The 22,629-nt window shown below is 38.5% G+C and overlaps 1 protein-coding gene across 3 annotated transcripts in view; it reads left to right on the forward strand.

The window, feature by feature from the left end:
• The window catches only part of MME (membrane metalloendopeptidase), a 91,109-nt gene that overhangs the window by 24,012 nt on the left and 44,468 nt on the right, over positions 1–22,629 (forward strand). For all 3 annotated transcript variants that reach the window (XM_045539514.1, XM_045539513.1, XM_045539515.1), the window contains exons 4-9: positions 7,412–7,573; positions 8,520–8,600; positions 8,705–8,800; positions 8,917–9,035; positions 11,206–11,271; positions 21,631–21,765. In XM_045539514.1, coding sequence (XP_045395470.1) covers positions 7,412–7,573; positions 8,520–8,600; positions 8,705–8,800; positions 8,917–9,035; positions 11,206–11,271; positions 21,631–21,765 — 659 coding nt within the window. The remainder of the gene's footprint in view (positions 1–7,411; positions 7,574–8,519; positions 8,601–8,704; positions 8,801–8,916; positions 9,036–11,205; positions 11,272–21,630; positions 21,766–22,629) is intronic.

A 22,629-nucleotide genomic window follows, 5' to 3' on the forward strand; every position in this document is an offset into this window, starting at 1 on the left:
TAATTTTGGTTGGGGGGATGGTGGGAGGAGGGTGGCAGCAGGGGAATGAGGTCAGCAGTACTTTCAGCACGTTGTCAAAGGAGATTTCTAAATTGTCAAAGATTACCTAGTAAGTAATATCAAGCTCAGTGTCTGTTAACAAACTGAACACTTTTGACAGAAAATTTGGTCCTGAGTTCTCCGCAAAAGAGCATTTGCTAGTGGGTGCTCTGACATATCTCCGACCTCTTCTGGACACTTCCAGAACAGTCATAAGTGAGACTAATTATAGTGATTTTAAGATAGTGACATCAAAATATTGTGTGTTTGAGGTCAGGAAGCTGAGGGCTTAGGCCAGTTTGGAGAGAACAAGCTGAAAACAGTCTTGCTCATGTACCATTCCCTAAACCTTACTTCAGTGCAGGGCAAGAATAGTCAATGAGGAAGTTTTGCCATGGCACCAGGGGTGCCTATGTGGTGCATATGTTATAAATAGGTGCTAACCTATTTAAAACGTGATGAATTATGAATTTATAGTGACCAAGAGTTTTTTAAATAGAGTAGTAATTGAGAAAGAAATTGTGTCTCATTCACATTTAATTTTGTTGCCTATTTTGTGTATTTTCCTAGATGTTTCAAAAAGCCCCAAAGAAACATAAGTACAAAAGGACATAAGTACAGTCACTTCTTATTATTTGTGGATTCATATTGCTAATTCACTGTCTCACTAAAATTTATTTGTAACCACCAAATCACTGCTTTTTCATAGTCATTTGCAGACACATGTAGATTGGTAAAAACATTTGCGTCTCCCTACATGCATGTACTCAGCTGGGGTCAAACAAGGGGAATGTAGAGAAGGGTCCTTTTTGCGGTGCATTTTGAGCCATGTTTCTTGCATTTTTGTGCTGTTTGATTTTATTGTTTAAAATGGTCCACAAGCATAGTGTGGAGGTGCTACTCAGTGTTCCTAAGTGCAAGAAGGTTCTGATGTGTCTTACAGAGAAAATACCCATGGTAGATAAGCATTGTTTAGGCATGAGCTATCGGGCTATTGCCGTGAATTCAATGTTAATGAATCAATAATATATATTAAATAAGGTGTCTTTAAACAGAAACACATAAAACAAGGTTATGTATTAATCATTGTGTGATCAGAAGCTCACAGGAGCCTAACTTTGTGTTTCCCCTAGGGTCAATGATTCAGTATTCACTAATTCAGCGTTAATGGTGACTTAATAGAATAAAACTCCTGCAAATAACAAGAATAAGACCTATTGTTTTATAATTCTCATGAATTCATTCACAGGGGAAAGCCTCAATGAACTACTAAGTAGGGACCAGCATTAAAAAATTAAACCCATTTAAAAAGTATTACAGCACAGAACTTTATGCTACCTATTTTATTCATTTGCTGCTTATAGTAATCATATTTACATCAGTTTTCTCCTATTTTCCTGATAATGTCCCCCAGGAGCATTTGACAAATGTAGAAATTTCTTTAAATGTGCACACACACACACACACACACACACATACACACACACAAACAAGACCAGAAAACTAGCCTCTAGGGAATGTACATATATAAATATTAAAATACCTGTTTTATATAGTGCCAAAAATCCTATCTTCAGTTAGCAAACTCTTGGTATTGTTGGAAAGGAGGGCATGCTGGAGGCCATTGGCACTTGAGAGCAGACCAAGGATGGATTGCCTCTTCTTAAGGTAGACGTGTAGCAGGGTTCCAGCGTAACTGGAATCCCACCACATCTAATCATGTCTGGCAGACCGGTGGAATGCAGAGCCTAAAATCTCTTCTGAGAGTCTTGGGAGCCTGATGAGATGTCAACAACAGACATCACAGAAGTGATTATGAATATAGTTCACTCCAAAACCAGGCCTGTTGGTGCCTGTGGTTCTTGGGAGAGGAGGGCATGGAGGTAAATCTAAGGCAGTTATTTCCCTAGTAGGCACAAGAGCCCTGCTTGAGGCTCAAGACAGTGAAAGATGAGGGAGGGAGGCTTTTTCCCTGCATCATCCAGCTGTAGCACCCAGAGGGAACTGGCCCATGGATGGAGTCTGGGCAGGAAGTTGTAGAGGCTAACATCAATGGAACAGAGTGGAGGCCTGGGGGAGTGGGCTTTGCATGAGACACATGTGAGGTTCCCTGCAGCCCTTTGCCAGGCACTTGTAGGAGATTGAAATCACTACGAAATATGGGTTACCACGATGTGAGCCCATTTGCACTTGCAGACCAAAAAGGCAGGGGGAAATATTCCTGACTTACATAAGTATGGGACCATCTTTACTTTCTGACATTAGATCTGTTTGTCTCACTCCCCGTGTTTCTCTATTGTCTAATATGGTGGTTCCCCTGGCTGAACATGAGAATCACTCGGAAAGCCTTAAAAAAATGTCTGAATCTACCCTAAAGATTCTGATTGAGTTGATCAGGAGTGGATCCTGGTCATCTGTGTATATGAAAAGTTTCTCAGGTGATACACGTGTTTGGCCAGAGTTGAAAAATGCAGCCCTAGAACATATTACTGAAATTTGTCACACTCCATAAACCCAGTGTGCCCTATAGGTAGGTTGGGTGGGAACCCCGCTGCATGTCCACCTCGAGAAAATGCCTTTGAGCAGGTCCACCTGAGTGGCCTCCAAGCCTGTCTGCTAACTGCACTGTGAAGAATTCATCTGTGAATGCTCCAAGTCCTGTTACTGTACTTTCTCCTGCCTTTACTCTGTAGGTCACTGGCCATAAGGCTGAGACTGGAGAAGGAGGGAAGCTGTGGCTTCAGAGGGGGAGGAAGGAGAGGGAGTGCAGAACAGAGCAGGGCTGGGGAAAGCAAAGGGTACTTGGGAAAGAGTGGGGAGGAAGGCCATGCAAGGCTGTGTCTCACGTGCCCTCTCCTCTGTGTCCAAAGCAGGGAGGGAAGAGAGTGAGCTCAGAGCCACATTCGCCTAAGCGCAAGTCCTGGGGCACCATCATTTACTAGCTGCTTGATCTTGGGAAAATTACTTAATCTCATACAACTGAAAAGTGGTGGTGCTCTGGGATCCAGAACAGGTCTGACTTCAACACCCATTTTTCCAGCTAATACAGCATCTCCCAATCCATACCCACACAATAGATCTTCGGTGATGAATACAGTAATTAATAATTTCCCAGATGATAGTTGAGCTTGTTTTTAAATTTCTATAGTCAAATAAGTTGGGAGAATGTTACAAGGAGATTAGTTAGGAAAAAAATGGTGTCATTTATTATCAGCTCGAAACATTCAGAAATGTCATTTGTAAGAAATAAGCTCATTATTAATGGAAGATTACTTTTCTTGTCTTTATGTGACTGTTTTCTTAAATTAAAATAAACTTTTTTTCCTTATTACAAAAGCAATGCATGTTCATCTAATACAACTTGGAAAATAAAGATAAGCAAATAACACAAAATTAAACACACCCACAATACCTCTACTCGAATATAACTGCTGTAAATGCCCTAATATATATCCTTCTAGACTTTCTGTGCTTTTATATAGGTTTTTTAAAAATCATACTATATTCTCTCTCACTGTTCGAGGTCTGGTCAACCAACATTCCACGTCAATACCTTTACTACATCATTTTTTATGTCTGCTTATTAAGGTGAATAATTTTGTTTGATTTTAAGCCACATTTGTTTACTCAGATGTCAGAGACCCACAGATAAGGAAACATCTGAAGAGCCCAGGTGTGGCTATGTGGAGAGGTTGAGTAATTCAAAACAAAGTACAAAACATAAAAACAATTACAACCCGTTTGACAGTTGTACGTCTGTTTCCTACGGCCTCTACCCACAAGTCTACTGCTGACTTCAAAGAAAAGTCAGCACAGAGGAGGTCCGGAGGGTGAGGTGCAAAACGAGAATCAAACCCACGATAAGAGATTAAAGGAAGGTTGATCAAAGACCCAGCATAAAAGTGTTAGCCCATGACTTGCCTTGGCCCATGGCCCCCAAATATTCATCAGAGTGGAGAGCTTTCTTTGAAGTGATTGGAAGCACCATGCTCCGAATAGCTCTCTGGTCAAAGGGAAATTTAAAAAGTGGCCCCAGAAGGAGTTAGCAAAGTTCCTCTGCATATCCCTCATAAACTGTCTCTTTGGTTTTTTTGTGCAGATGCAAGTACTTTACTATACTGGGTATCAGGTGAGAAAATTTGAACCGGAGGAGGGAAAGGGTGATCTTTCTTCCTCCTGGGAGATGTGGGAAGTACAGTTGCTCTCACAGGACAGAGAATTTGCCCTCATCATCAGAGAACTGCAGCCTCTGCGCATCCCTTTTATTCAGGGTGTTTATAAGGGCTTGTGGTATTTCCAAATAGGCGATAAGACTTGGTCATGACTCTCCATGTTCGTTCTACTTGGTCATTGTTCACTACTCTCCTGAGTAGAGTTTATTTTTCTGTGGTGTTATGACAGAATCTGTACATTTCCCCAGCGAAGGGGAGAAAATAGACGTGCTCCCCAAATGGCAGTAGCCTTTACAGAATTCAGTTTAAATTTTTAAAAGTATTTTAAAAGAGACAAATTACATAAAATTTCTTAAAGTGTGTTCTTAGAACATCTGTAGTTAGCATTTCTTTCAGGCTCCAATTTTCTGGTTTTTCACTTTACATGATAATCCTGGCATGTAGGGTCTCTATTTTCTCTTCCCCCATCATCTTATCTTTATGTCCTTCAAAATTCAAGGGAATTACTTTTTCTCCCTACCTTATGTGGATGGGTTTCCTAATCTTTGCCTGAGGTTTTAAAGTTAGAGTATTCACTGCCAGTCTTGATGGAGCACAGCATTAAGCTCCATGAGAGACTGGGAAATACACTCCCCACTTTCACAGAGCCACAGTCCCAGTGAAGAGGTGAGGAATTTGCATGAAAAAAAAAAATGAATGTGAGGCAAGCTGATACAGGCTTTGTAAGGACAGTCTTTCATGAAGAAGGAGGATTTGAACTAGGCTTTGCGAATCCCTGAAGTTTCAAAGTGTGAAACAATACAAAACAATATCTATTAGTAGGGGTTGCAGATGGATAACATGGTTAAAGTTAGAGCAAAAAGTTTTTTGTGAAGATGTAAGATGTCTCACAGCAGAAGCTGAATACACGCATTTAACTGAGCATGTGGCTCATGTGAGAAAGTAGCAAGAGAGAAACTCCGTTAGATATATTAGTGTTCGAATATGCTGTGGAACTAGGATTTCATTATGAATGCAAAAGGACTGTACTGAAAACATTGGAGTGAAAAATGACACGCTGAAATGTTTTGAGAATATTAATCTGCCTGTGGAGTGCAGGATGGACCAGGATGGGGTGAGGCCTGGGGCCACAGCTTTGGCTAAAGGGCACATACAGCCTGAGAGAAAGAGGGCCTGAGGTAGAGTGGAAACAGTGGGATTGGGAGGGATGGAATGGACTCCCAAGGCCGTGAACTGGGATCTGATCTGACCTTTGGGAACAGGGGAGGGAGATGTGCAGGAGGAGAGGGTAGGAGGACTCAGATGATTCAGGCACACGTAAACATAATTGCACCCCTATTACCTAGGTGCTAGGTGATGAGAATACAAAAAGATGAATGACATCAACAAATGGTTAGGTAGACAGAGTAAATATCCACAATACTTAAAGTGGCCTCAGCTAAGCATTAAAGATTGAGTGAGGCAATGAGCTCTCGGGAGTTCAGAGAAAGAAATATTCCTTGAAGTCTGGAGTCGTGGGAGCATCAGGGAGGGGATGGTACGGGAGTTGAACCTTGAATGATGGGTAGAATTTGGAAAGAGCCAGGGGTGGGGGCGTGGGAGTTAAAGCTGTGGGGTGAGGAGGGCAGAAGCAAAGGCGCAGGACTAGGAAAACACAAGGAGTGTTTGCAGCACATTGAGCAGGCCCATCTGGTTGGGACAGAGTTTGCATAAAAACACTGAGAGGGGAAAAGATGAGGGTGGAGACATGAGGAGTTCGGTAAAGGTTTAGAGGCCAAGTTAAAGAGTCTGTAGTTCAACCTGGGAAACATTAAGCCAGAGACATTTTTGAGCAAGGTCGTGATCACTACAAAAGGGTTTTGGAAAGTTTAATCTGTGAAGGATGTGCAAAATATATCAAGGTGACTTCTTTCTAGTCAAAAGGGAATGAAAATGTAAACTAGGTTGACAGTGACCGTAAGACAAAGAGGTATAGAAAAGAGGCAAAGGAATTGCCGGTAAACCCCAGGGGAATGGAGAAATACAGAGTTTTACCCAAGCTTTCAAACCTGGGAGGCTGTATAACAATTGTGCTGTGTAGCAAAGCATAAAAATCGAGAGAGAAATGGTCTGGAGGCAGCTCCAAGAGTGTAGTATTGAAGAAATGGAGACAAGCAAACGTGCCCAAGGGGTGGTTAGAAGTGGGCCATGCGGCTCACCTGGTAAACAGATTTACCATACCAAGTTGAAAAAATCCACACAGCACAGCAAGTGTTTGAAGTTTTTAATACATTAATTAATTCATGAAGTGAAGTATTTTCAAAAGCTCGTTTGAGAGCTTATATTCTCTTGATACAGATGAATTCTCAATTGCTCTTTTGTTTTCATTGCAAAACAGTTCAATTTGTATGAGACAGAAAGTGGGGAGGGTAGTAACAGGGTTTCTTCTGTTCCAGGTGGAGATGTTATGGGCATTGGGCCATATTCTCCTGTTTGGTGGTAATAAATCATATTTCAGACATTGTTCTATCAATTGAAGCACCTAGCAGAGTCAGTGTTTTGCACATTGTAAATACTTGATTTGCATTTTCATCATAGTCCTCAAAGATAAAAGAGTGGACCTGAGAAAAACTAACAAGCTTACAGCCAATTTTATAATGACAGACTCTACATAAGCAAGTGCAAATTGGATGTCAAATTTGAATTGCAAAAATTTTATAAGCAAGGTCCAAGAAGTAATAACTAGGCTTCAGATCCTTACTAAAATGATAAAAACCCATTAACAATCATCCATCCCTTGGAGTCTCAGAGACATTCAAAAGTGACAGCACCTTGAAGAACAGAGTTGGCAACTAGTTATAAAGAATGACAGGTTAATGCCAGGCCAAGGCACAGGAGACCAATATTCTTTTTTCTTCTGAGATAAGAACTGGCAAAAAACTCAGATATTGGAGGGCCAGGAAGGAGGAAAGCTATGAGATGTAGGGTGGGAGGACCCAGGCAGCTCCAAAATAAAAAGAACCAACTATAGTGAAAGAAAAGAGGTTTATGCAGAGACAATGTGCATCATTCCACCTGAGTTGACAGTATATAAGAAAGAAAAAGGAACATCTGTCCAGCTGACGTGATCGAAAGAGGGAGCAACATGCCTTTTGTTTTCCTTCCAAACCACCCGAGAAATACACCCTTTTTTTAATCTAGTCCTTTCCTTGGTCTTTCAGCTGCTCGACTGATCCAGAACATGGATGCCACCGCTGAACCTTGTACAGACTTTTTCAAATACGCCTGCGGAGGCTGGTTGAAACGCAACGTCATTCCTGAGACCAGCTCCCGTTACAGTAACTTTGACATTTTAAGAGATGAACTAGAAGTCATTTTGAAAGGTTAGTGGAGATTGTGTCCATTCATCAAGGATTTCTCTCTTAATATATCCATAGTTTAGAGGTACAACTGTTAGCCATTACAAGGAATATTACAAAAGATTAAAGTTGGTAATCCCTCCAGGTTTGTGGACCACCACTGAATCACCTCGAGGGTGGTAGGTGCTGAAATGGATATGTTGGCATCTTTTAGCATTCCTGCTTTCATTTGTAGGTATGCAAATGAAAACTCTATCATCCTTAGAGATGGCAGTTGTATGCAATTTACAGAAGAGTAAAAATTAGATTGCCACTAAAAATTACTTCTGCTGCCTCTGTACCCCAGCCCTGTGTTAAAGTCGCTATGTTACTGAAATTTCCCTTCCCACCATAGGTATATTATTCTAAGACACTCTCTGGGAAGTTAAACAAGTCTAGATAAGTCCCTACTGTTCTCCAATCTCATCCTCTGTTCCATGCTCTTCTAGAAGTTACTTTGTAGAAAAACAAGTTTTGCTATTTTTTAACGTCCAAACAAGTAGAACAATTCATTTAATTCATTTGGAGCATGAACAGTACAATCACGCAAAGATAATTATTTTCCAGCCATCAAAGGACTATCCATATTACATTCCAAATTCCTCTGTATTATTTTTGTTTTCTTTTTAATCTCAGGTTCAAGAAAACTAACTATTTTCTGTGGCAGAACAGTACACATCACTGTTCAGAAAATAAGATAATCTAGTCAAAAAGACTTTCATCTAAGTTGGCTAATGAAACTAACTCCCAGTTCTGTGCTAGGAATGGTGATCTGGTGGGGTTTGTTTTTTCCTATAAGGTTTTGGAATGGGAAAGCAGTGAATACACTTCCAGAAAAGAGAATTTTTTTACTGAACCTACTTTGCAAATGTTAATTACAGCATCAAATGAGCAATTATGTTGATGTGTTTTATTAAACGCTCTCTTTCAGATGTCCTTCAAGAACCCAAAACTGAAGATATAGTAGCAGTGCAGAAAGCAAAAACATTGTACAGGTCTTGTGTAAATGAATGTAAGTGCACTTCGTTTTCATTTGATTTCATTAGGAATGTGCATATTTTGGTGCCAAAATATGCATAGACTTCATATTGAATTTATTTTCATTGTTTTCAAAAGCTGCGATTGATAGTAGAGGCGGAACACCTCTACTCAAACTGTTACCAGATATATATGGGTGGCCAGTAGCGACAGAAAACTGGGAGCAAACATATGGTAAGGCAATTTTTTCTTTTTTAAAAAATTAATTTCCACATAAAATCTATGTTACTTTATAGTATGGTTAATGAAATAAAGTTTTTAAAGATATATTTCACCTTTCATTGCTTTAGGTCCTTCTTGGACAGCGGAGAAATCTATTGCACAACTGAATTCTAAATACGGGAAAAAAGTCCTTGTTAATTTTTTTGTTGGCACTGATGATAAGAACTCTATGAACCATATAATTCATGTAAGTTTGTGTGGCAACAGCCAAAGTTATCTTTAAATTATAATAAAACTTCTACACACATTGTTACTATTGAAATTTAGAAATAATACATATTTTCATTTGAATTGCATAAATAAGGTGGTAATAAATGCATGCTCTGTCCCTGATACCTGGAGTCACAATTTTGAAAGTATTTTCTTAATCTTGTTTTAGACATTCACCTCTCACTTCCCTTACCTCTGTTTTAGATATTCTTCGCTTCATAAAATAAATAATAGCAGAGGCAATTCAGAAAAAGCACCCAATTTCTTTGTATATTTAATGAAAGGAGCCTGCTTTGATTTATATAAGTAATGCAGGTCTGGAAACCAAAAATTCCCAATCGTTTACAAAAAGAACATAAAAAAGGGATTTGGAAATAATTTTGGTCCTCATTAAAGAATATTTGTACTTTTTTCTCAATCAAAGTAAATAAAATGCCATTCTTTTTACATAGCTTTATTAGATTTTTTAAAATGTAAACCATTTATTTAAGTGTCACCTAAGACTAGATTAATGAGTATGTTTGGAATGGATTAAAAATTTTATAGAGTTTTTATTTAGTCTCCTATAAAAGAAATCATAACAAAAGTTGCAGGTCACAGAATCATATCCATGTCACTATTGCATAAATCTTTATGGTCATTTTTATTAAAATCATGAAAAGGATTGAACCCAACACTCTCCAAAGTATCCCTTTTCACTGATGACATAATCCTGTATCTAGAAAATGCCAAAGACTCCACCAGGAGACTCCTGGAATTGATAAATAAATTCAGCAAAGTCTCAGGTTACAAAATCAATGTACACAAATCCATAGCATTTCTATATACCAATAACAGTCAAGCTGAGAGTCAAATCAAAGTCTCAATACCATTCACAATAGCCACAAAGAAAATAAAATACCTAGGAATATATTTACCCAAGAAGGTGAAAGATTTCTACAAGGAGAACTATGAAATACTGAGGAAAGAAATCACAGAGGACACAAACAAATGGAAAAACATATCTTGCTCATGGATCAGTAGAATCAACATTGTTAAAATGTCCATACTACCCAAAGTGACTTGCCAATTCAATGCAATCCCCATCAAAATACCAATGTCATATTTTACAGATCTAGAAAAATTAATTCTCTCCTACAGTGGACTCCTTTTCTCCCCTCCAAAATTCTCTCCTGGGGCCAAATGCCAGCATAATCACTTTGAAAATCAGGAGGTTGGGGAAGAAGGATCAGGGCCCTTCATTTGAAGATAACTTCTGGCTCTTTCTATACCAGTCCTTTTGGTTATGTTTCTTTTGTATTAGCATAGGCTCTTCACTGCTGCTAGAATTCTCACTTTAACCCATAATTACCCATAAATACTTGGTTTGTCTCCACACTTATGCTACCAGGCAGTGAATAAGAAACTATCTCACAAAGCTTTGAGTATGTCCAGGTAGCTCTCACTTGGGTATTGAAGGTGGGCCAGACACCCTAGAGCAGAACTGAGTTTCCTCTTTCACACACCTAGCTGCTGTCTGGCTGTGCTGAAGTTCTGAGCAGAGCAGCTCTGGGGAGAACCAAGGAGAAGTCTTCACCATACCCCTGTGATAAAGGATATTAAAAAATTTCTGGCAAGCGTTACACTAGCTAAAAAGTTCTAGAGTTACCACAGAGGTTTTCTACTCCCCCCATCTATCCATCCAAATAAACTTGAAGGATATGACCCACTACTCCCACCAATTAAGTGGATCCCAAATAAGGGTGGGAGTGGACCCAGAGTGGCATAATCGAATCGCAGGAAGCTGGGAAGCCCTGCAAATGTGTAATTTAGAAACTCCCCAGTCCTAGAGTCTATCATGTTTTTGTTTACCTGCACCTTCTGCTCTGCATTAAAAATCCTTCCCAGTGTATTTTTTGTTCATTTTCTTCAGTTTTCCTCAAATATCTGCAGCACAATACTCCAGATTATCTACTGCTGATCAGTTTAACACTTACAAATAGTGTGGAAACCATTTCCTAATTACGTATTTGCTCGGTGTCTGACTGTAACCCTTATAAACAGCAAGACTAGAATCTTGTGCATATACAGATAGGCATGCTTGTATTTTTTCTAACTGGTCTATATCAGTTGAATGATTTATTTTCTTTTATGTATTTTTTTTATAGTTTGACCAACCTCGACTTGGCCTCCCTTCCAGAGACTACTATGAATGCACTGGAATATATACAGAGGTAAAAAAAAGAAAAAGAAAGAAAAGAAAAAAAGGAAAAAGAAAAGAAATAGCTAAAGCCAAACCACAGAACCATCTGGTGTAAACCTTAAGACTATAGGCAAATTTAAACTTAACCTTCTTATGTTATTCACTCAGGACAGACACTTAAAATCACACATAATAGTGAGCTACCTTTGGTAGAAGGAACATTCTCAATAGAATGAATGAGGTATTTTAAAAAACAAGAAAACTTGAAATTTCTTATTTGTATCTTAATTCTTAGTATTTATATCATATGACCCATTTTGAAAAGTCAGTTTTAAATGCTTTAATCAACCTGTAAATTGGATCATTTTAAAAATGAACAGATTTATCATGGTCCAGGGTGGTGCCAGTGGGGACCAGGGAGTGGGCCAGTGAAATACACATCATTCTGTGCAACATCCTTCCAGAATGTTCTGATTTGACTGTCAGATGACTATGCAGGTAGGGGCATTGGGCTCACACAAACCTTTGCAGCTACCTTCTGACTCTAGTGATGGTCAGCTAGCCAGTGGGCATCTCATTGCACAGAGCTGCTGGACATTTGGCTATTCTGGAATGCTTTCTTGTTGTCTCACAAGTTTGCCTCCCTTGGTCTGATACTCGTGTGCTCCTCTGACTGAAGTAAGGAACAACCAGATAGAAAACCAGTAATGTTATCTACGATTAGATATTGAGGGAAGGTGGTGGTCCTACAAAGGTTTCCCTTACAATTATTTTATGCTTCAGAAGTCAGTCAGGTTTCCCTTTGATGATCCTAATGGGTCACAGTGTGCTGGTGTGACTGCAATTACTCCCTGGTTATAATTATCAGCTAAATATGTTTATGATTAACATTTCTTTTGCCTTATTACTAGGTTCAAATAACATGAAATAAATTCAGTGTGACTATCTTAGTCCATTTTTGTTACTATAAAGGAATACCCACGGCTGGGTAATTGATAAAGAAAAGACGTTTATGTGGCTCATGGTTCTGCAGGCTGTACAAGAAGCATGGCGACAGCATCTGCTTCTGGTGAGCGCCTCAGGCTGCTTCTCCTCATGGCGGACAGTGAAGGGAAGCCCACTACGCAGTGATCACATGACTAGAGAGGAAGGAAGTGGGGGGAGGTGCCAGGTTATTTTTTTAACAACCTGCTCTCAGGAGAACTAACAGAGAGAGAACTCACTCATTACCACAGGGAGGGCACCAAGCCATCCATGAGGAACCGCCCCCATGACCCAAACAGCTCCCACTAGGCCCCACCTCCAACATTGGTGATCCAGTTTCAACTTGAGGTTTGGAGAGTTAGATATCCAAACTGTAGCAGTATCTTTTTGAGTGGCTACACAACACTGAAACGAAGAAAAACATATATTATCAAAGACTACACTTAATAGCACAGATAATCAAATGCATGTGGTATATTTGAGTTCAGTACAATCTAGTTACTTTGTAGGGTATAGCTGTTGGCTTTAAGAGCTGTCCAGCTGCTTCCTGTTGCAGATTTGAAAGTGATTGAGGAATTTTGGCTCATTATATTACATTTTCATCATCACCAACTGAGTTGCTTTTCATATTTAGGATTGCATTCTTATATCAAATTTTTCCAATTCTAAGATATGTATTTTTGCACATTTCTGGTATCAAAGTATATCTGGTAGTCAATGTATACATTTAAAGTGGTAAAGTTTTTTTCTTTGTTTTTTAAAAAAATCATTATTAAGATGATGATGTATTTATGCATTTTATATTCAGTGCAATCCCACGATCTAGGACAGGTCGCAAACTGGCAGTCTTTGACTTGAATCTGATATAGAATCATTTTTGTGTAACCTGCAGTGTTTTTTTTAAGTTTGAATTAGTTGTCAATATTTTACAAAAGCGGGAGGTTTCCCTTGAGAATCCAGATTCCTTAATACATTAGTAGTATTTGAAAACCTAGGCTTCCATTCTTACATAGTAGCAATTGGCCAGAGTTGTGTTGCGGTTGCTCCCTTTCTGTAGCACGTTTGTTCTCCAGGTTTGAACCAGTCCTCATCTAGATGACTCATTGATTTATATTAACTTCCTAGTAGGCACTTGAGTTGGCATATTAGTCGAGTCTTGGCTAAGCTACAGCACTAAAGACACCCCAAAATACAATAGCTTGAATAAGAGAGAAGTTTATCTCCATCTGCCATTCCAGTCCAGAAGTAGGTAGGCAGTCCAGACGAGGTAGGAAGCTCTTCTCATGGGAATGCCTGGCAGCCCAGCTTTGTTTCATTTTGTTACTCTAACGTCAACCTCCTCTGTCATTTATGTTAGTTAGTCTGTTTAGTCAAAGTTGGTTTACTGGTGCCCTTGTTCACATGTCAGGCCACAGGGGAAAAAAAAAAAAGAAGGAAAGTAGTTTCCTTTTATATAAGGGATGCAGAAGTTGCATACATTCTGCTGGCTAGAACATTGTCATGTGGCCACAACTGAATATAAAGGAGGCTGGGAAATTTAATCTGGAGCAGAGTGGCTATGTATGTGCCTATCAAAGTCCCAGTGGCAGGGAGGAAGGTTCTATCACTATAAAAGAAGAGGAGCATGTATACCAAAGACATTGAGCAGTCTCTGCCACAGTTTACATCACTGATACAGGAAATACTGTATTTGTAGTTAGATAACACAGTGGCAATCAAATCCAGAAACAGAAATATATTATGTTTATAGAGTTTTTATGGGTAAGAAATCTGAGTCTCAGAACTTTGCCCTGGGATGTTCAGCACAACAGTAGTAGAGGCAGCAGTAGAACTTTTGTCCCTGTCTCTTGCTGCTTCCGTTATGTCATTCCAGCTTATTACTCGTGGAGTTCTTTAAGTGAGTAAATAATAGAGAAAACTCACCGGCACTGGCACTTACAGCCTAGCAGTTATTCTCAGCTCAAATCAGAGCCCTACAATGATCTGGATCAGACTAGCAAACACACCGCATGCTGGCTGCCTTGTCCCCTCCCAGAACTATGGCCATTTGGTCACAGCACTCCTTCTGCTAACCTCAGGAGAGAACTGGAGAATCCTTCTCACGTCAGTGCTCCAAGCTCCAAGCAACCTCCTTCCAGAGGAAGGGAGTTGATGCGTGAGATAAAATCTAGTTGTCACCCCAGAAATGGGTAATTATCTGAATATTCCTCTCTTTTTCAATCCATTATTGAGGGAGGGGGAGTGTGTGTAGTTACAGAAAAAAAATCCAGTTTTCTCCTTGTTTCCGCAGTGATGTTTGCTGCTCTCTCTCAGTCACTACCACCTGCAATCCCTCTTAGTGTCCTTTGCATCCCCAGCCAGCTATTAAATAAAAGTTAATTCCGGTTTTTCCACTACCTTGCCATATCTAAAAGAAGTCAACCCCCTTATGTATTTTTTCTTAGTGTTTTATTGCTTCATGAAAAAAAATAATAACATCCAGTAGAGAAGTCATAAACCTGGGAGAAATCTTAATATCATTGTATCAATGTGTCATGGGTCTTCATTGATTTTTCTCACTGTATAGGTTTTTATATATGTTGTTCCCTTTGCCTGGAACTTGCCCCCAACACACACTCTCTTTCTTTTCTCCTCACCCTTTAAATCTAAGCTTATATATCACTTTCTCATGAAAGCTTTTTCTGGAACTTTAGACTAGTTGAAGATACTGACATTACAGTTTTTCTAGCACCCAAGTTTCTATATACTTTTTAATTTAATGTCATTTTTTTCTAAAAAAAAAAAAAAAAAAAAAAACACCTGTAAACCAGATGGAAGCAATGCTGTGTCTCATTGTCCTTTGGTCTTTTCCTGGTGCCTAGCTCAGTTTCTGGGCCTTAGTAATGATCAAATAAATATTGCTCAATCAATGGTTGAGGGGGAAGATGGCAAGGAAGAGAGTAAAAAAAGGAAGATAGAAGAACCCCCCGATCTCTTGGAGGTCCTTCCTGTTTCCTCACCTTGATTCTCAGGAAGGTATGAGCTCTAGGGCATCAACAGCTAATAGCATACATTTCCTAAGCACCTTACAAGCATCTTACAAACCATGTATTCCTCTTCCTCTTTTCAATCCCCAATTATTTCTTTGCTATACTTGATTTGTCTGAAGGTATATTCGTACATTCAGTGCATCCCATACTTTTGCATTCCACATTTATTGAAAATAACCAAGAGAAGTTTTGAGGATTGGCATAGGGTCATCAACATTTTTGTCCAGAAAGATGTTCTGTCTTTGACCAGAGATGCCTGACTTCTCTGCCTGTCCTTTAGCCAGTGATTTTTAGACTTTAGTGTGGAGTCTAAGTTCTGCAGCTATTTTTCAGGGGTTGTGGATCAGGGAGGGTCACACCCCCTCCTTCAGTCAAAATAACTCTCATTAGAGATCTCCTCAATCAAATTATTAACTAAGCCCATTTCCCTGGGTGCTCTTTGGTCCCTCCTTCAGGGGTAGCCAGCTCATCCAGCGGAATCATCTTCCATAGTCCTACAACTACCCTTCTTATGAACTGTGAAAATAGGCCAAACAATTACAAAAGAGGCCATTTCACTTTGCAGAAGCCCTTTTTTGCTTTGGATACTCTTGAAATGGAATTTTTGTGCTGTAATATTTGTATGGCATTCAAAATAGTAAAATGCCTGTGTCATTAAGTTACTAGGTAGTGAAAATAGATAATGCATTTTTAAAGAACTATATCTCCCTTGGTTAAAGACAAAACCCATTTTTTTCTCTTGTTAAAAGGCCTTTCTGCTTTTCAAATTTATTATGTGCTTTTATTCTTACAGTTTTAAATGTTACATTTTGAGAAATGTTTACTGTATTTCTCTTGTTATCATTCTAAACTCCCTTTTCAACTTCTGTACTTTTCCTCAGTTAAAGGGGGAATTTACCCTAAGGCAACCAAAACCGAAAGATACATATTCTTTTATTTTTTACATGACAGAACTCTGTTTTCTTCAATAATTAACATTACTCATGCACGAACTTTAAGAGCTAAATGGCTCTTTAAGAGATAATTTAGTTCACCATCTCACTTTACAAATGAGGAAATAAAGACCCAAAGCAGTAAAATAACTGACTTAGAGTCACCGAAGATTCATATGTCAGTTAGAAACATTAATTGTAAACAATAGAGACCTACTGTGATTAAGTTACATTTTTAAAAAATATTTTTTGTTTGCTTGTTTGGCTCTCCTAACTGAAAATTTCTAGGAATGAATTAGGCATGATTGGTGCCAGGAGTTTGACCACATCATTTTATCTCTTCTTTCCCCACTCTCAAGGTTCTGCTTTCTTCTGTGTTGGCTTCCTTCTCCAGCAGGCTGTCTCCACTGTGGTATCCAACATGACCCCTGGCAACTTCACAACCCAGAAAAAAGAAATTCCATCTCTTCCAATGTCTTGAGAAGGGTTCTAATTGGTCCTGCTTGAGCCTCCTGCTTCTCTTGGACCAATCACTGTGTTCAGGGAACTGGGTTCTCTGATTAGCTAATTGGTAGTGCCTACCCGTCTAGTTCCATGAAGAAGAAACAGAAGAGAGGGTTTTATTATAAGACGAGGAAGAGAAACAGCTACCCACCCTACCATGATTCAGTGTCATGGTTCCCAATATAGCTTTGCTTCGAGATGGTACTATTTCTACAAAAAAACCTGGAGAGCAAATCTCATTTAAAAGTATTAATTAAGCCAGCTCCTGTGCATGACACAAGCTGCCAAACAAAAATAGATAAATACTGTCTTTTGGGGGGGTTATAATCTAAAATTGATAATTCAGTGTTATGCAGGCTAAATATGAGTCTGAAAACCATGTAGACATTGTGTTAATACTGAAAAAATACATATGTTTAAAAATTGGAATGTTTTACTAGTTTGGATTTATCTGTATGACATCCTGTTTTATGAACTTACCTTCCCAGGAGATTTAAAGAGAACTTTCCAAATGTGGCAGAAGGCTACCACTTTTACTGGCCCCACTGACATACAAACTTCAGTTACAATGAAATTTGTTGAGAATTGCTTGAGTGTCTTTAAATCCTAATTTTGATTCTTAAAATATGAAATAAACCATGCTGACATCTGGAAGGATACATATGCCTTTGATATGATCTTGACTCTTTGACAGAAGAAAAGGAAAAAGAATATTACTTGTTTCAGGAGTGCAATGTCAAAATATCCTTTCACTGCAATCTTTTAAATATATTACACCTTCCTCTTTTTTAAAGGTATCATAAAGCATTTTGCATACTGTCATCATATGGAGACCACCATATTCCTATAATGAAAACAGTAGGCTGAGTATTTTAACCTCAGGATACAGATGGACTGTAGAGTCCTTGCTAAGGGAGCTATACTGAGTGGGTAATAAAGCCAAGTACAGATCTTGCCCTTTGATTTTTAGTGATTCTGTTTAGTGTTCTGTTTTATAAAGAAAAAACTGCTCAGCCAATATATGCTAGGGTGATACATGGTAGAGCTAATCTCACTGTATAACACAGCTTTGACTTGATAAGACAGATCCTGCAAGGGAAACTGCTGACCTCATTTCGTCCTTTCTGGGTATCAGGTGACTAATAGTCAGAAGGTTTCACCTCAGTCTGGGTATCTGTATTTAACAAAACATAAAGGAGCTTTTAAACTTAGGACTTAGAAAATACGACAAGAGAATTATTTGAGATCAGCTGAACCTAGTTTATAAAAGAACTATATGCAGCTTCCCAAACATATCAGTAAACTTTAGAAGTTACACAGTAAATTGTTGTAAACATCTCTAGGTTCTCTTTAATAACCTGAGGAAAGCCTCAGCCAGTCCCCATGCTGCTTCAAGATAGATCCGCTTTGGGTCCTGTGTTCCTTCTGCCCTGCTTGGGCTGGGCGCTGTTTCTCACTTCCAGAACCCAGGAGTGGTTATGACTGTATGTTTGCAGTCCCTTGGAGGGGAGTGAGTCTCTCTGTGGTGGCAGCTGCACACTCCCTGACATGCTGCTGAACCTGGGAAAAGTTTCCTACTTAGTGTCTCTGTGCCTTTCCCAGCAAACTTCTTGTGTAACACTCACTGTTAGATATCCCCCAACATCAGTGGCCAAGAATAGCACAGTTCTGTGACTTCTCAGTCACTTCATATTCCACATGATGGGAGTTTTCTTCCTAAGAAGGGGAAGACAGAAAATTGGTAAGAGCTGGGTGTCTCAAACATAATCTTTTGGGTAGTTGGTCCACTAAGGGACCCAGATATCAGCCAATCTGACTGGAGAGCTTTCTGTTCCTCCCTGGGTCTTTCTCTCATTCATTAGGAATGATATTAAAGGTTGAAGGATAGTAGTCAAATGGCATTGCTCTCTTCTTCTTTGGCAAATCTGACAAACATCTGCTTTTTTCCAGGCAGGAGAAACCCCACTTCCAAGGGGCCAATTTATAAGTATCATTGCCTGGTCCTGCAAAATGAAGAGAGTTCTAGTTAGAGTAACAATCCGTGGTGTTGGGCGTTAGTAAATATCATCTCATTCCACCGTCCCTGCCTGTTAGGGACCAGGCTGCAGAGCTCCACCACATCCCCGCCAACACACACACCTCCCTGGTCCATGGAAAAATTGTCACCTATGAAACTTAGAAAAGGGGAGTGCAGGGGACGCACAGCAGGAGGCGAGCAAGCAAAGCTTCATCTGTATTTACAGCCGCTCCCCATCGCTCGCATCACTGCATGAGATCCACCTTCCTTCCCCCTCACCTGTCCGTGGAAAAATTGTCTTCTGTGAAATGGTCCCTGGTGCCAAAAAGGTTGGGGACCGCTGACTGATGTGTGATTTAAAAACTCACAAAACTTGTATTACATGGATTTTACTCAACCATTTAAAACTGATTATCCACCTTTGAAACTATTGTAAGTGCTGGGATTTATACTTTTTTTTTAAAGAAAGGGCTACATAGATGTTTTGGTATGTTTTTCTTCAAATAAAGGATCATTTTGATATGCTATTTCAAGGGTACAAAGAAGCTACTTAATGACTATCAGAAATGATACCTGACTCTGGCTTCTTTCCTAAAAACTATTTGCTCTTAGTCACACACACACACACACACAAAATCAAATTTTCATGTGAAGAATAGCCGGACTAATCTATGATTTAAATATTAAAATATATATTTGGTTACTTTCTCCCCAAATCATGACAAGTATAATCATTTGACATTTTACACATCTAGAAGTATGTTAAGAGAAAATTGAAACCTTAGGGTGTAATCACATCTTGTAAAAAGGATTTAACAGCAGCAATTAGCTTAGGTTCTGACAACTATTAGATAAATTTGGAAGCCAGGAAAAATAATCAAGACACTAAGATACATGTTTTGATCAGTCACATTGGAGTAGTTACCATAATGGACCTCATTAAAAGAAGTATTGTATTCCATGTAGCTATATTAAATATTCAAGCATCCCAGAAGCTAGTAATACCATATGTTTCCAGTTTCCTGAGAAACTTCTTCAGTTCAGCAGGCTAGAAGCATCCTTTGAAGTTCTTGTGTTTGCCTTGTGTTAAAGTTTCATAGTCTTTAAATACATCTGTAAGGATAAAAATACTGGAGTAGAACCAGTTTGCAGAGTCAATAAAGTGCACAAGAGGATTCCTGTTATTGTTTTCTCACATTATTAACAAAAAAATCCCATATATAAAGATAAATCTCAGTAGATTGATATTAAAAAATTCAAATTACCATCCCCTTCATAGTCAGTAATGTTAATAATTCCCTGCTTAAGGCAGATGGATTTATATTCTTTGAAATACAGTTAATTCAAAACACTGCATACTTTTTGGGATGGTTGGTCCCATGAGGTATGAACTCAGACATATTTGTTTGCTTCAAAGTGAAACAAGAATTATGATTACCTTTTAATAGGAAAAGAATGAAGTTGACAAGAATATATGTAAAATCATCTTTTCATTCCTGTTACCTTAGTGATTAGGTTTTTGATGCAGATTTACAGCCCCAAAATTATTTGTTCTCTTGAGAACAGATCCATGGATAGAGATGCTAGCTAGATAGTCCCAGCACCGCAGAGTAGCCATGAAAAGAGAGAGCCCCTCTCTCCAGGGAAATCTTTACTTAACATTTATTAAAGGCCATGGAATGCCAGTATATAAACCTCTGGACTTTAAAACTGATAATAACTTGGTACATTTTGCTTAGGTTCTTGCTCAATAAAATATTTTCATTACCCTATTATTAATAGTTTTAGCTTTGATTAAGGAGTCAGTGTAAATTCAGATGTGCCTTTGCACTCACAGTGAATGTAAGGCTGTCCCTTTCGCTTATAATTGATTAGTAGGGATATGAAACGTTTCTGAAAATGTTAAGTAGTTTATAGCTTTTCTTTGTATTTACCCTGTAAACAAGCTTAGAAGCATAGAAGACCACCTATTCCCTCATCACAGTTTCCTGCCTTACCAGTAGTAAAGCTGGTGCCAGAAACTTGAATTTGGGGTAAATTCTAAATGATGTGGGATCATAATTTATTTTAATTGCTGACAGATAATAATGAGTAATAAATAGCAAGAGATTGAGATCTAACGTTTGTTAGGATTAGTGGGATTCAATTTCCTGGTGTTCACTCTAAACTTAAGGCATTTCTATACTCTGTGAAAGATTGGTAATAAAACTAGCTTATAGCTTACTTTTTCAAATTAAAATATATGTGAAGATAAAATATAATGAATTTGAGTTTTTAGAAGAAAGCTGATGATATCTAAATCTATGGTATCTTACAGTGAAATTTCACAGTAACAGGAGCTCATTATAGAATTAACTAAAACCTACAAGTGTGTGTTGGAGGAGCTCCTAAGAACACAGCACCCTCATAAACAAAAATATTGCTTGGCCTGAGGAGACAGCTATAAAGATGTCCTTATTACATTATATGAGTTTGTGGCCATGTCTTTATCAATAGTGGGAAAAATAATTATGATATATATGAGCACAGAAAATCTAGAAAAAGATTTGGTAATGAAATTTATTATTATTTAAGAAAAATAGTATGTGTTGTTGCTTACCAAGTGTTTTGCATTCTTATTAAAGCAAAATAACTTGATTAAAAATTGAAAATTGCAAAATCTCCATAACCAAATTGTTGCAAATTACTTAGTGCTTTCAAAGTGATACTTTATTGCTCTGCTTTAAGCTCTAATTCAAAGAAACATTGACCGTCTAAGAGTCTGTACAGGTCATTTCTTTAAGTATTAGGAAAGGATTTCTACTTCACTATGCTTTATCTATTACTAAAAATTAATGCTGAATTGAAAATAAATTTTAAGTTAAAGTATCATGATGAATGTTTAGAAGGTTCTCCAACAATTTACTACTATTTATTTCTTGCAGGCTTGTACAGCATATGTGAATTTTATGGTTGCTGTGGCCATATTGATTCGTCAAGAAGAAAAATTGCCAATCAATGAAAGCCTGATAACGATGGAAATGAATAAAGTTATGGAATTGGAAAAAGAAATTGCCAATGTAAAACACATTTTTTCGATACACTGAATAATGTCAACCACTTTTTTTTCTTTCCTCTCTCTATCATGTTTTAAGGGTAAAAAGTGAAACTCTTTAACCAACTGATAAAAATGCATAGCTCAGTAATGGTTCATTAACTTCAAGAGGATCTTTGAAACTATAGAATTTTTTAGTAAACTGGATCTCTGACCTCCAAGAGACACCATAAATTTGACAAATATTGAACTAGAAACACTGAATTGCCTATTTTAAGTGGATTACATCAGAATTCTACCATCTACAGTCAGACTGTTGTTAGATGTTCTTGGGACTCAGGACACATGCAAAGCTGTTTTAGTTTTGTTATATACAATTTTACTTTATTCTAAAGTTTAAGGTGATCACAGAGATTGTCTCTATCACTTTGTTAAGAAGTATTAAACCCCTGAACATGGTCACATGTGACTACTGAGTTCAGACTGTCAGGCTGCTGAGCTGAAGGAATGTAAGACAAGAAGAAATTAGCACCAAAGTCCAACAGATATACTCCTGAATTTCCCGATTCTAGATGAACCCTTGGAGTCTGAGTTGGCACTTTCTTCTCTGACGCTCCTTTGACTGAGCCCTACACTCTCAAGTGAGTGAACTCTTGAGTCCTGAGTGGCATCTAGGTTATTGATTGAACCCAGGGTCAGATTTGCTGTCTGTGTCATTGCAAACAACAATCTGCACCCCTAGCTCTCTGTATTCTTGCCCCTGCCATCAGGCTTCATCAGAATCTGAAAGAGCAAAGATTTGGGAAGGCAATTTTAGCTTTCCAGGGGCTACATGAAACCAGAAGTCTCCAATCAGAACCAGAATGTGCTCAGAGCTGCCGCTGGAAGA

This window comes from Lemur catta, chromosome 1 (genome assembly GCF_020740605.2).
Source record: "Lemur catta isolate mLemCat1 chromosome 1, mLemCat1.pri, whole genome shotgun sequence".
Classification (NCBI taxonomy): domain Eukaryota; kingdom Metazoa; phylum Chordata; class Mammalia; order Primates; family Lemuridae; genus Lemur; species Lemur catta.